This window comes from Carassius gibelio, chromosome A18, assembly GCF_023724105.1.
Source record: "Carassius gibelio isolate Cgi1373 ecotype wild population from Czech Republic chromosome A18, carGib1.2-hapl.c, whole genome shotgun sequence".
Classification (NCBI taxonomy): domain Eukaryota; kingdom Metazoa; phylum Chordata; class Actinopteri; order Cypriniformes; family Cyprinidae; genus Carassius; species Carassius gibelio.
The window spans coordinates 2,353,750-2,366,272 of NC_068388.1; the positions used below are offsets into that span (position 1 = coordinate 2,353,750).

The window sequence follows — 12,523 nt, forward strand, 5'->3', positions numbered from 1 at the left end:
CTAGAGAAAATAAGCATTTTTGTGTAATTGTAAGTTTGACTGAAAAGATTCGTCTGTGTGACAACTAGCCCCGGTCTCCTCTGTGTATAGGAATACTTGCAGTATATCTGCTCAAGAGTCTTTAATGTTTGGTTTGCTCTATCCTCTTCCACGTCCAGTTTACTTGTTATTTTCGCTGGGTTACTGAAGGTTATTTTGGAAGTTTGCTGGTCCATTGTCTCTGATGAACACCGAACACAGAGCCGCTCTCTTCTGTGACTCTAATCGCTGCTGACAGGCCCTCGTTTGCAGGAGCGGGACGTGCTCATTCACGGGTGGGCTCAGAGATTCACAGAGGAACAAGCGCTGGGGTGATCTCTGTCCCGTTAAAGAGCGCAGACTGGTTAGGGCTTGAATGGGTTTTCATTGAGATGAAGGGAGCTAAAGCACAGGGATGGGATGAGAAAACACACAAACTGAGTTACAGATATCTCACATTAGTACAGGTAAGACTGGGCTTTAACGATCTCAACGCTTTAGCTGCAAATAGGACATTTCATTTGCTGAGGGTGTTTTGTGGCACACAAAGAGATGCACAAATGAATTATTTCATAGTGGGATTTCCTGTGAGTGAGAAACTGTAAAAGGTGAATGTTTTCCAGGTGATATTTCACCCCCACAAAAGTGAAGGGGAAAAAAAGATATTATTTATTTATTCATTTTTGTACCTGTAACTCTTATTGCTGTAATGTGAAAAAAATACATTTTAATTGTGAACATTTTTATACACCATAGTGGTATTTCCTGTACTGACTTTAATAATTTAATATAAACAATATAGTTATATTTATTTATTTATCAACTTTTGAAATTGGACAGGTAAATTTTTTTGGGAGTAAGTTTTAGTTGTTTTGTTATATGCTTTTGTCATTTAAAAAAATATTCTATTTAGGTATAATTTATTTTTATTTCTGTTTTAAGATAGTTTAACTTAAACCTGTTTCTCTTCTTGAACTGAAAATTTGTTACGTTTTTCAAATGTTAGTTTTTCATGTAATATTTTTATTTTATTTCAGCTTGATTTCAATTAACGGAAAACTATTTTTTTATAATTTCAGTTAACAACACTGATTTTGCCATCATTTTTCTAGCTTCATTAAATTGCCTTAATTAATGAATGCATTCCAGTCTGAGGTGCATATATCAGCCCCCGTCCAATGACATCATCCTTTCATTCTCCACCCACTCAAAGAGAATTAAAGTGGGCGGAGCTAACATAACACCGAGACCAGCAGCTTTATAACCCATGCTCCACTGTTTCAGAATAACAGCTTGTAAGGAGAGTGTTTTATGGTTTAAATGCAAATCTGGTTAAATTGCTTTGGCATGTCTTATGAATATTATTTGGTAATGTCACCGTTGTGCTCTGAGCCGGAACATTTGGCAGAGTTTTAATGACGGTTGCAGGGAAATACCAGCTGTCCTCTAGTTTGACCTTTGCCTAATTTTGTCATTTAAATGCTAATCAGTGCCAATCTAGACCAAGTTTTAAACTTCATGCCAAGACCAAAATAATTTACTGTCACCCTTTACTAATTGTGTTTGCAAAGTCAAGAATCACTGTTCATATTCAGGATTAATAATAGTTCCTTCCTTCCTTCTTTCCTTCCTTCCTTCCTTCCTTCCTTCCTTCCTTCCTTCTTTCCTTCCTTCCTTCAATTTTTTTTCAATTATTAGGTAGTTTTTAAATATATACAACTACATACAAATAACAAAACATTGTAATACAATTTTACTAGAATATTTTCTTCTTTTCTTTTTCTTTTTTTTTCTTTTTATTATTATTATTTTTTTTTTTTAATAATAATAAAAAAAAACCAATCACCATGGAATGTGACATGCTAAAAACTTTTGCATTCCCAGAAAATATTAAAATCTAGTTTAACTTCATGCTTTGGATTAACCCATTTCTAAATGTTTTTAACTCGCCTCAAATCACAACTTCAGAATATTTCCTTTTTGCAAAGCTCATGCATGCAAAATTATAACTTATGACTGGTTGTTACCAAAAGGGGGAGATCTTACACATAGACATGAGCTCACATGAACTCAGTGGAGCCTTATCAACATTATCAATAAGTTAGAAAGTGTATTCTGCTTGGTTTAATTGTTTTTGATTGGTTGTTTTAAAGTGCTGAGTTTATTTCAGTGCACTGCCGCTCACTAATATCTCTCAGAGTGTTTCATGACACACATCTATGGACTGTGTTTTCTCCTTCTCCATTACACCTATAGCAGTAACTGTAGGACGGCAGTATTGTGTGATCTGATAATGCATCTATATAACTAACACAAACGTCACTCGTGTTGTTAATGCACGTCGAGCTGATCGTTTGCGCTTGCTGAATAATTTACCTGCACTGAGTCTCAGTCTCACACTCGTGTGCGGCTAGAAATGTCCACTGCTATCTGTTTTCATCTCATTTTGAACTGAATCACCGTCGGTTCTATAGAAAAGGCTTTCATGTCTATAGCAGGGGTATTCAATTAGAGCTCCAGTTTGTTCATGATCTGAACAATCATAGCTTTGTGTTGCAATGTGTGCACATTCAGTGCAGTTTCTTCAAGTTGGCAGCCTTAATACCTTCTAGTCGCAATAGTCTCCTAAAGACTGTCCATAGATCACAAATGATTAAAAAAAATACTTGAAAATCTAAATGCATTATGCAAACCTGGTTAAATATTTAATCAAAAATACAGTACAGTTATGAAATATTATTACGATTTAAAATCTCTGGTTTGTATGTTATTGCACTTTAAAACTTGAATTTTCAGCATCATTACTCCAGTCTTCAGTGTCACGATCCTTCACAAATGTGCAATACTGAAAACAGTCGCGCTGCTTCATGCTTTTGTGGAAAACGTGATGCATTTTAATTTTCAAGGATTCTTTGATGAAAATAAAGTCCAAAAGAACAGCATTTATTTCATTTACAGCATGTATATACATTATTATATGACAGTAAAAGAGAAATTATATGCAGTCTGCTAGGAACTGATATTGTTTGGTGACCTTTGACCTAATGCATCTTTTATTTTGCACTCACACTTAGAAGTCTTGCTTTTAATGAAAGCTTTGGCACATTGCTTTCCCACAGCGCTCTGGTTTTATCCTCTGATAGTCTGTTATGAGGTTTGATAAAGAAAGACAGCGAGGAGGAGCGAGCGAACAATGCAGTTGTTGTCTTGGCATGAATTATTGATCCGTGTGTCGTTGCTAGGATTGTTTCAGCGGCGCTGGCTGGCAATGCGGCCTTCTCAGACCTGACAGCTGCGGCCAAACGGTGTTGGGTTCTCCCTCTACCTGGATTGATTTGCCTTTGGGGATATTTAGTTAATTAAAAAGCTCCATATTATCAGGGGATCCACCTCCACACCCAATGCCCTGACCAACCCTTCCTCGCTAATGCACACCATACACACCAGCAGGAGTAAAGGGACAGAGATGCACTTACAGTCAGGGCTGATGAAAACCATCCTAAAGAGCTAGGACGTGCAGGGAAAGGAACGGAGCAGTAATTACAGAGAGGAATGATCCAGTTTTGGGCCTCAGATTAATTTTTTTAAGGAAGTTTGTGAGTTTCAGGACGTCGTCTGAAACTGTTTTTGTCGCTATCATTGTTTTTATCCCTCTGGCGACTGGAAGGAAACGTTTTCTTTGTGAAATCCTGGGTCTCTGGAGGGCTGGACGGAGGGGTTTGATGCTGAGGAAGCGAGTGTGTGGATGTGTGTGTGTTTGAGGGTGTTTATCAGACGCTGGAGGACTGTTATCTGCATGGATAAGGGTTTGATCTGGTGAGGATGTACAAGCGTCGGGATTACGTCGAACTCTACGAGAAGGATCAGGCAAAGTGGGCCTTAATACGAAATGTCAACACTGTGGTCAAACACACCACTCTGTTACCGGTACAACGTGTGTGTGTGTGTGTGTGTGTGCATGCTTGTTTGATTAGGAGGTTTTGGAGCTCTTGTTGGATTTATTTGAAGTATTTTGGTGTCATGTATTCACTTTTAATTCATTTTGATTGTGCATCTAACACTAAGCGGTAAAGTTCAGCGTCTGCATCATCCTCATGATTATTCAGACTTGTTGAATTGCTGAATTGCTTATGTTCCTCTACTGTAATTCGCTTTGATTAAAGCAATTGCTAAATTTAACTGGTTTCTATTTCTATTTCTATTTCTATTTTAGGTAGTTAACACAATTAAGTATATAATACATAACCTAACATAATATTGATTAAATAATCAAATTTATGGACCTGCATAAAACCATTATTTCTACCTTTCTACCTATATATATATATATATGTGTGTGTGTGTGTGTGTGTGTGTGTGTGATAATTTGCTAAAAGCAAGCTAATATAAGTAGTAATTACTATTATTAGTAATTATATATATATATATATATATATATAAAGAGAGAGACAGAGAATAGTTTGTAGAATTTTAATAATTTGAGACATTTTTATAATTAAATTTATCAGATTTATTTCTTAATGTTTAATTAAAATATTTTATTTGACATAAATTCAGGTCCACAATTTTTTTTTGTCAGATAGATAGATAGATACTGTAGATAGATAGATAGATAGATAGATAGATAGATAGATAGATAGATAGATAGATAGATAGATAGATAGATAGATAGATAGATAGATTTATAGATAGATAGATAGATAGATAGATAGATAGATAGATAGATAGATAGATAGATAGATAGATAGATAGATAGATAGATAGATAGATAGATACTGTAGATAGATAGATAGATACTGTAGATAGATAGATAGATAGATTTAAAGATAGATAGATAGATAGATAGATAGATAGATAGATAGATAGATAGATAGATAGATAGATAGATAGATAGATAGATAGATAGATACTGTAGATAGATAGATAGATACTGTAGATAGATAGATAGATAGATTTAAAGATAGATAGATAGATAGATAGATAGATAGATAGATAGATAGATAGATAGATACTGTAGATAGATAGATAGATACTGTAGATAGATAGATAGATAGATTTAAAGATAGATAGATAGATAGATAGATAGATAGATAGATAGATAGATAGATAGATAGATAGATAGATAGATAGATAGATAGATAGATAGATAGATAGATACTGTAGATAGATAGATAGATACTGTAGATAGATAGATAGATAGATAGATAGATAGATAGATAGATAGATAGATAGATAGATAGATAGATAGATAGATAGATTTAAAGATAGATAGATAGATAGATAGATAGATAGATAGATAGATAGATAGATAGATAGATAGATAGATAGATAGATAGATAGATACTGTAGATAGATAGATAGATAGATAGATAGATAGATAGATAGATAGATAGATAGATAGATAGATAGATAGATAGATAGATACTGTAGATAGATAGATAGATAGATAGATAGATAGATAGATAGATAGATAGATAGATAGATAGATAGATAGATAGATAGATAGATAGATAGATAGATAGATAGATAGATAGATAGATAGATAGATAGATAGATACTGTAGATAGATAGATAGATACTGTAGATAGATAGATAGATAGATAGATAGATAGATAGATAGATAGATAGATACTGTAGATAGATAGATAGATAGATAGATAGATAGATAGATAGATAGATAGATAGATAGATAGATAGATAGATTTAAAGATAGATAGATAGATAGATAGATAGATAGATAGATAGATAGATAGATAGATAGATAGATAGATAGATACTGTAGATAGATAGATAGATACTGTAGATAGATAGATAGATAGATAGATAGATAGATAGATAGATAGATAGATAGATAGATAGATAGATAGATAGATAGATAGATAGATAGATAGATAGATAGATAGATAGATAGATAGATAGATAGATAGATGTTTAGGAGACTTGTGCTGGTCCTTTAACTGATCAGGGTTAAAGGTCACGCACTGATGATGTCACGACCGTCTCACAGTGTTTGAGTGAGGTGATGATGTCACTCAGACTAATGTCATTTCCAGATGTGTAATGGTCTGGACTGTGTTTCAGGGCGACTATGTCTGGCTGGACCTGAAGACAGGAGGGGAGTTTGAGGTCCCGATCGGAGCCGTGGTCAAGCTCTGTGATTCGGGGCAGATCCAGGTCCTGGATGATGAAGGAACTGTACGTTATTGAGCATGAATATCATTCCCTGTCTGTTCAGATAGAGGCCGCTCTTCTTCTGGGCTGATCAGTCATGTTTTGTTCGTTTCATTAATAGCTAATAATTATTATGAAGCTCTTTGGTGGGATGTGTGTGCTTTCTGTGGCACTGAATCTATGAATCTGCATTATGTCCAGGAACACTGGATCTCTCCCCAAAATGCCACCAACATCAAGCCGATGCACCCCACCTCCATCCACGGGGTGGAGGACATGATTCGACTGGGGGATCTGAACGAGGCGGGAATCCTCCGAAACCTTCTCATCCGCTACAGAGAGCATCTCATCTATGTAAGCTCTGCCGCTCGTCCCTTCTGATCTGTTAATATAAATATCATTATTTTATTTTATTCAAGAAATATATATATACCTATTATTTAGCATTTCTTTATATAGTAACTGATATAAGAAGCAGATTTGTATAAAAAAATATTTTTAATTGTTATTTTAATAAGATAATACTGATAAAAAATTTACTTGGCAAATATATATTAGTATATAATAACAATTTGAAATACTATTGTATTCAGTAGTGAGTAACTAATCAAATTAATGAACCTGAATAAATTACTTATTTAATTAATTGTATTATTTAATATAATAATAATGAATAATAACATGAAAAACATTAATAATAATAATAATTATTATTATTATATTCGAAAATAATTAATTTAAATTAATGTAACATTTGAAATTCCATTTAGAAAAACATCTTAATAAACCCAATAAAAAAATTAAAAAAATAATAATAATAATATTAATTGGGCTAAATATAGGTTATTTATATATAAATAATGATTATATACAAAACTACTGTGTCCGATTAATTAATTAAATTAATATAATTAATTGGGATAAATAAATGGATATTTCTGTTGCTCATTATGGTCATCACAAAGACAAAAATACTATTTTTCTTGATATAAATCTCCATTTTTTTATCTTTAATAACTGTCCTCTCTGGTTATATTCTCATCTCTGTTTTTGTCTGAATGAAGACTAACTGTGGTGGTCGGGTAAGTACTAATGCGGATGGCTGTTCATTGCTTGACTGTTTTCATTACGGTTCTCCATTTCAACATGGCCGTGAGGTCTGCGGTAACGGGACACTGATACATCCCACTGTAACAGCACCCACGAAAAGCAAGTCGCCTGTGCCTCTCCTCTCATGTCATCTTCCTCCGCCGTGTCCCATAACCAATATGTGTGTCATGTGTCATAACACGAATGATGATATCTGCATGTCCTCTACATGCTCTGAACTGTCAATGTTGCATACAAGTCAAGACAATAAAAGTTCCTCCAGCTCTCTTCAGCTCTCTGTCTGTGTTCTTCATAGACGTACACTGGGTCTATCTTAGTGGCTGTGAACCCGTATCAGCTGCTGCCCATCTATACTGCAGACCAGATTCGCCTCTACACCAACAAGAAGATCGGAGAAATGCCTCCGCACATCTTCGCCATCGCAGACAACTGCTACTTCAACATGCAACGCAACAACAAAGACCAGTGCTGCATCATCAGGTGAGCAGCGTTCAGTGCCAGTGCTGCGTGGGATGACATATGTCTGCCTATCTATTATTGAAGATCTGCACTGGATATCTTAAGGTTACAGGTTCAAGCTTTTTTTGCTGCCACCATAGTGCCATTGAGTCAGTGTGGTTATTGTATTAAAATAAAATAAAACAAGATATAATTATTAGATTAGCAAATTAAAATTAGTATAATAATTAATTATGATTATATAATAATTATAATAATTAGTATTATTTACATTTACTAATTTAGCAGATGATTTTGTTGTGACTAGGTTTTTTTTTTATATTGAATAAAAATAATTGAAAGTAGATAGATAGAACAGAAAAATTATTTAGAACGCTGGTGTTTGAGTAATTTGAAAGAAAACAAGTTGAAATAAAATAGAAAGTAAAAATAAAATTTTTTTTTTTTATAAAACAAGTAGAATGTTAGAGGGTCAAGTTTTTTTTTTGAAAATAGAATTATTTTTATATAATTTAAATTTGATAAAATAATTTAATTAGTAAAATAATAAATATCTTTTCAGATAAATAAATATAGAATTATTGTGTCCAATACAAATAATGAATGAATGCATAAATTAATATTATTGAAATAAATTATAGGATATTTGTGTTAATCGTTATGTCATCACAAAGACAACAAATTGTACATTTTCTAATTAAATAATAATCAAATGAAATATTTATTACTTAATGAAATGAAAATGAGAAATGTTGCATTAGCAAGTAAATATAATAATTTTTATATACGAATAGAATTTTATAAAATAATTATTAATAATTATAATTTAATTTAATAAATAATTAATAAAATACATATTTTATTCAGTACAATTTCAGATAAATAAATATAGAATTATTGTGTCTGATAAAAAATAAATATTATTTAAATAAATGATGGGATATTTGTGTTAAACCGTCATCACAAAGACAACAAATTGTAAAACTATTAGCTAATTAAATAATGCTTAAATAAAATATTTATTACTAAATGAGATGAAAATTAGAAATGTTGCATTTGCGACTAACTAAAATAAAATTAGTTAAAGCTGAAGTACTAAAATGACATAACCTGGAATAAATAGAAATATTAAATAAATAAATAAAAATAAAATATTATTAAATACCTAATATAAAATAAAATATTTACAAATTAAAAAAAATGAATAATGACAATACATTGATTCTAAAATATCCCTGTACTTTCAACTAGCAGAAGTGAGGTCAAAGATGAGGTCAGGTTTAAAATGTAAAAGGTGAGGTCTGGCTCGGGATCAGGGATAAAGGAGGAAGGTTTATGTTCCCTGTTCGACGCTGTGTGTTTTGGAGATATGTATTTTCACCGGTGTTTATTTTCCTGTCAGTGGTGAGTCTGGAGCAGGAAAAACAGAAAGCACCAAGCTGATTCTGCAGTTTCTGGCTGCTATCAGCGGACAGCACTCCTGGATCGAGCAGCAGGTTCTGGAGGCAAATCCCATCTTAGAAGGTAAGAGACCTGAGCTCTGGAAACACATCTCTGAAGGAAACTAGCCGATTACATTCTGATTCACCCCACAGCCTTCGGGAACGCTAAAACCATCCGTAACGACAACTCCAGCCGCTTCGGGAAATACATCGACATCCACTTCAACAAAAGAGGAGCCATAGAGGGAGCAAAGATCGAGCAGTACCTTCTGGAGAAATCCAGAGTGTGTCGACAGGTGACCAATCTGAATCCCGAAGCAGGAGTTTGTGTCGTATCTTATGTTTGATTATTTGATCAAAAAAAGTGAAATAATATTACAATTTTAAATAACTGTTTAATATGTGAATATATGTTAAAGTGTAATTTATTTCTGTGATGCTCCGCTGTATTTTCAGCATCATTCCTCCAGTCTTCAGTGTCACATGATCTTCAGAAATCAGAATAATATGATGATTTACTGCTCGAGAAACATTTCTGATTATTATCAATGCTATGTGACGAGAGAAATATTTCATCTTTTTGTCTTTATTGTCACTCTTAATCAATTTAATGCTGACTTGTAATTTAATTTATTAAATAAATGAATCAATAATTAAATAAAGTACAGTTACAGTTGTTATGATGGATTTCTATAGGGCCAAACAGCATGAATATTTGAAACAGGGAAACTTTATTTAACTATCTCCACAAAAAGTAAGTCTTTCTACTTCCGTCTTATGCATGAGACGATGCATTTATTATACGATACTGTATAAGGACACATCGTTTCTGCATTATTGCAAAACCTTGAGTGTTTCGTGTTAGTAATATTTTTTGAGGAACCTGTGACACATTTTAATTCAGGATTCTTTGAATCGAACTTAAGGAGGAGCAGAATTACTATAATTTGAAATAATCAAATTAATTATTCTACTGTAAATGCTTTTACTGTCACTCTTGATCAATTTAATGTGTCCTCAATGAGTGAAAGTATTTATTTCTGCTGTTCTGTTGCTACAATGAAAACAAAATCAGTTCAAACAGCAACGTGCAACATGTGAATTCGTATTATTATCATCATTATTTAATCTAGTCTTAAATTTGCACTTTTTCCTCTTCTCTCTCAGGCCCGTGATGAAAGAAACTACCACATTTTTTACTGTATGTTGAAAGGAATGACGCCTGACCAGAAGAAGAAGCTGGGCTTGGGTAAAGCCTCGGACTACACCTACCTTACCATTGTGAGTGATGCTCTTTAATGCTTTCATCTCCTTGCGGTGCATGAAGACATACAGAGACCATCTTTAATACCAGACACTGGCTGGAGTCTCCAGTATATACTAACATGAGTCTACACTGTCTGAACCCAGGGAAACTGCACTGTTTGTGACGGTCGAGATGATCAGAAGGAGTATTCAAACATCCGTTCAGCCATGAAGGTCCTCATGTTCACAGACAAGGAGAACTGGGAGATCTGTAAGCTTCTAGCTGCTATTCTGCACAAGGGCAACCTGAAGTATGAGGGTGAGTCTGCTGGACAAATACACTGATAGCAGTCTTTAAGATGTTTATGATTTCGACACAGCAGATGCTTTCCTGTCTGTGTCTAATAAACTGAAACGGTGTATTTAGTAACTTATGGTGTTCTAATCTTCCTCCCCAGCTCGCACTTATGATAATTTGGACGCCTGTGAGGTCGTGCGAAGCTCAGATCTCTCCACTGCTGCTGTTTTATTAGAGGTATGACGCTATCATGACATTATAAGCCACATGGATGTTGTTATTGAGATTTAAATGCAGTTTAGTATAACATTAGTGCTACTATAAACTTTTTAAATGCATGAATCTAGAATCTGTGATGTGTTAGATATCTGGCAGGTGTTTGAGCGCCCTCTTGTGACTAATACAGTTACTGCGATGGATTTGAGATGTCTAAGGGACTAAAAGTATCAGTGTTTGAAACAGAGAAGTTCTATTTGTTTTTCCATGCAACAAATGTACGAGTATTTGAAACAAATAATATTTTTCCTTAAAAAATATGTTTGAATCAGAGAATTTTGTGTCTGTGTGAGTGTTTGTTCAAACATTCATTCTTTTTTTTTCCACAAAAATAAATAAATACTTGAAGTAGATAATTAAATTAGATTTTTTTTTTTCACAAATAAGTGTGAATATTTGATATAGAAAAGTGTCATTTAATTTTTCCACAAAAAAGTAAAAATCTTCGAATCAGAGAAATTATATTTAAAATTATTTCTACTAAAAAAAATTATGAATATTTTAAATAGAAGTTATTTAACTTTTTCAACATTTCATTTCATTTTTTTTATTTTTTTTTTTTTTTTTTAATATTCTTAATACTTCTTTTCCACAAAATAGAATTGTGTATTTCCGGACTATAAGTCGCACTTTTTTTCATAGTTTGGCTGGTCCTGCGACTTATAGTCAGTTGCGACTTATTTATCAAAATTAATTTTACATGAACTAAGAGAAAACATTACCGTCTCCAGCCACCAGAGGGCGCTCTATGCTGCTCAGTTCTCCTGTAGTCTACACTGAAGACATAGAGCGCCCTCTCGCGGCTGGAGATGGTAATGTTTTCTCTTGGTTCTTGGTTCTAAATAAATGCGATTTATAGTCCAGTGCGACTTTTATGTAATTTTCCTCATCATGACGTATTTTTGGACTGATGCGACTTATACTGAGGTGCCACTTATAGTCCGAAAAATACGGTAAATATTTGAAACTTTTATAATTGTGTTTAACTTTTTCCACAAGAAAATCAAAGAATATTTTAAGTAGAGAAGTGTTATTTAATTTGTTCCACAAAAAACAGAGAATTATGTATTTTTTTTTTCTTGGAAAAAAAAACAACAAAATAATTATGAATGTTTTAAATTAAGAAATGTATGAAAAATGTTTGGGACAGAAATTTTAATGACCTTTTTCTACTTCTGTGTTATTTATTATATGACTGAAATCACTTTTTTACAGCTGAAATGTCTGTATTTTTTTATTGTATATATTTTATTTTTTATTTATATTGTGCAACATTGTGTGAAATGCTGTGTTGGTGATCTTTACGGTACACGTTTGTGTAGTAGCTCTGGATTGGTCCTGTTTTCAGGTGGACCTGAAGGACCTGATGAACTGCTTGACCAGCCGAACCATAATAACCCGTGGAGAGACGGTTTCCACTCCTCTGAGCATTGAACAGGCGCTGGACGTGCGAGACGCTTTCGTTAAGGTAAAACCATCTCCTCTTTCATCTACACACCTGATC

At 33.3% G+C, this 12,523-nt stretch overlaps 1 protein-coding gene across 1 annotated transcript in view; it reads left to right on the top strand.

Moving 5' to 3' along the window:
- The window catches only part of myo7aa (myosin VIIAa), a 39,211-nt gene that overhangs the window by 272 nt on the left and 26,416 nt on the right, over positions 1-12,523 (top strand). The window contains exons 2-11 of the mRNA XM_052531641.1: positions 3,824-3,945; positions 6,100-6,213; positions 6,391-6,543; positions 7,595-7,779; positions 9,161-9,282; positions 9,354-9,496; positions 10,368-10,481; positions 10,611-10,764; positions 10,904-10,980; positions 12,368-12,487. Of these exons, the coding sequence (XP_052387601.1) occupies positions 3,824-3,945; positions 6,100-6,213; positions 6,391-6,543; positions 7,595-7,779; positions 9,161-9,282; positions 9,354-9,496; positions 10,368-10,481; positions 10,611-10,764; positions 10,904-10,980; positions 12,368-12,487 (1,304 nt within the window). The remainder of the gene's footprint in view (positions 1-3,823; positions 3,946-6,099; positions 6,214-6,390; positions 6,544-7,594; positions 7,780-9,160; positions 9,283-9,353; positions 9,497-10,367; positions 10,482-10,610; positions 10,765-10,903; positions 10,981-12,367; positions 12,488-12,523) is intronic.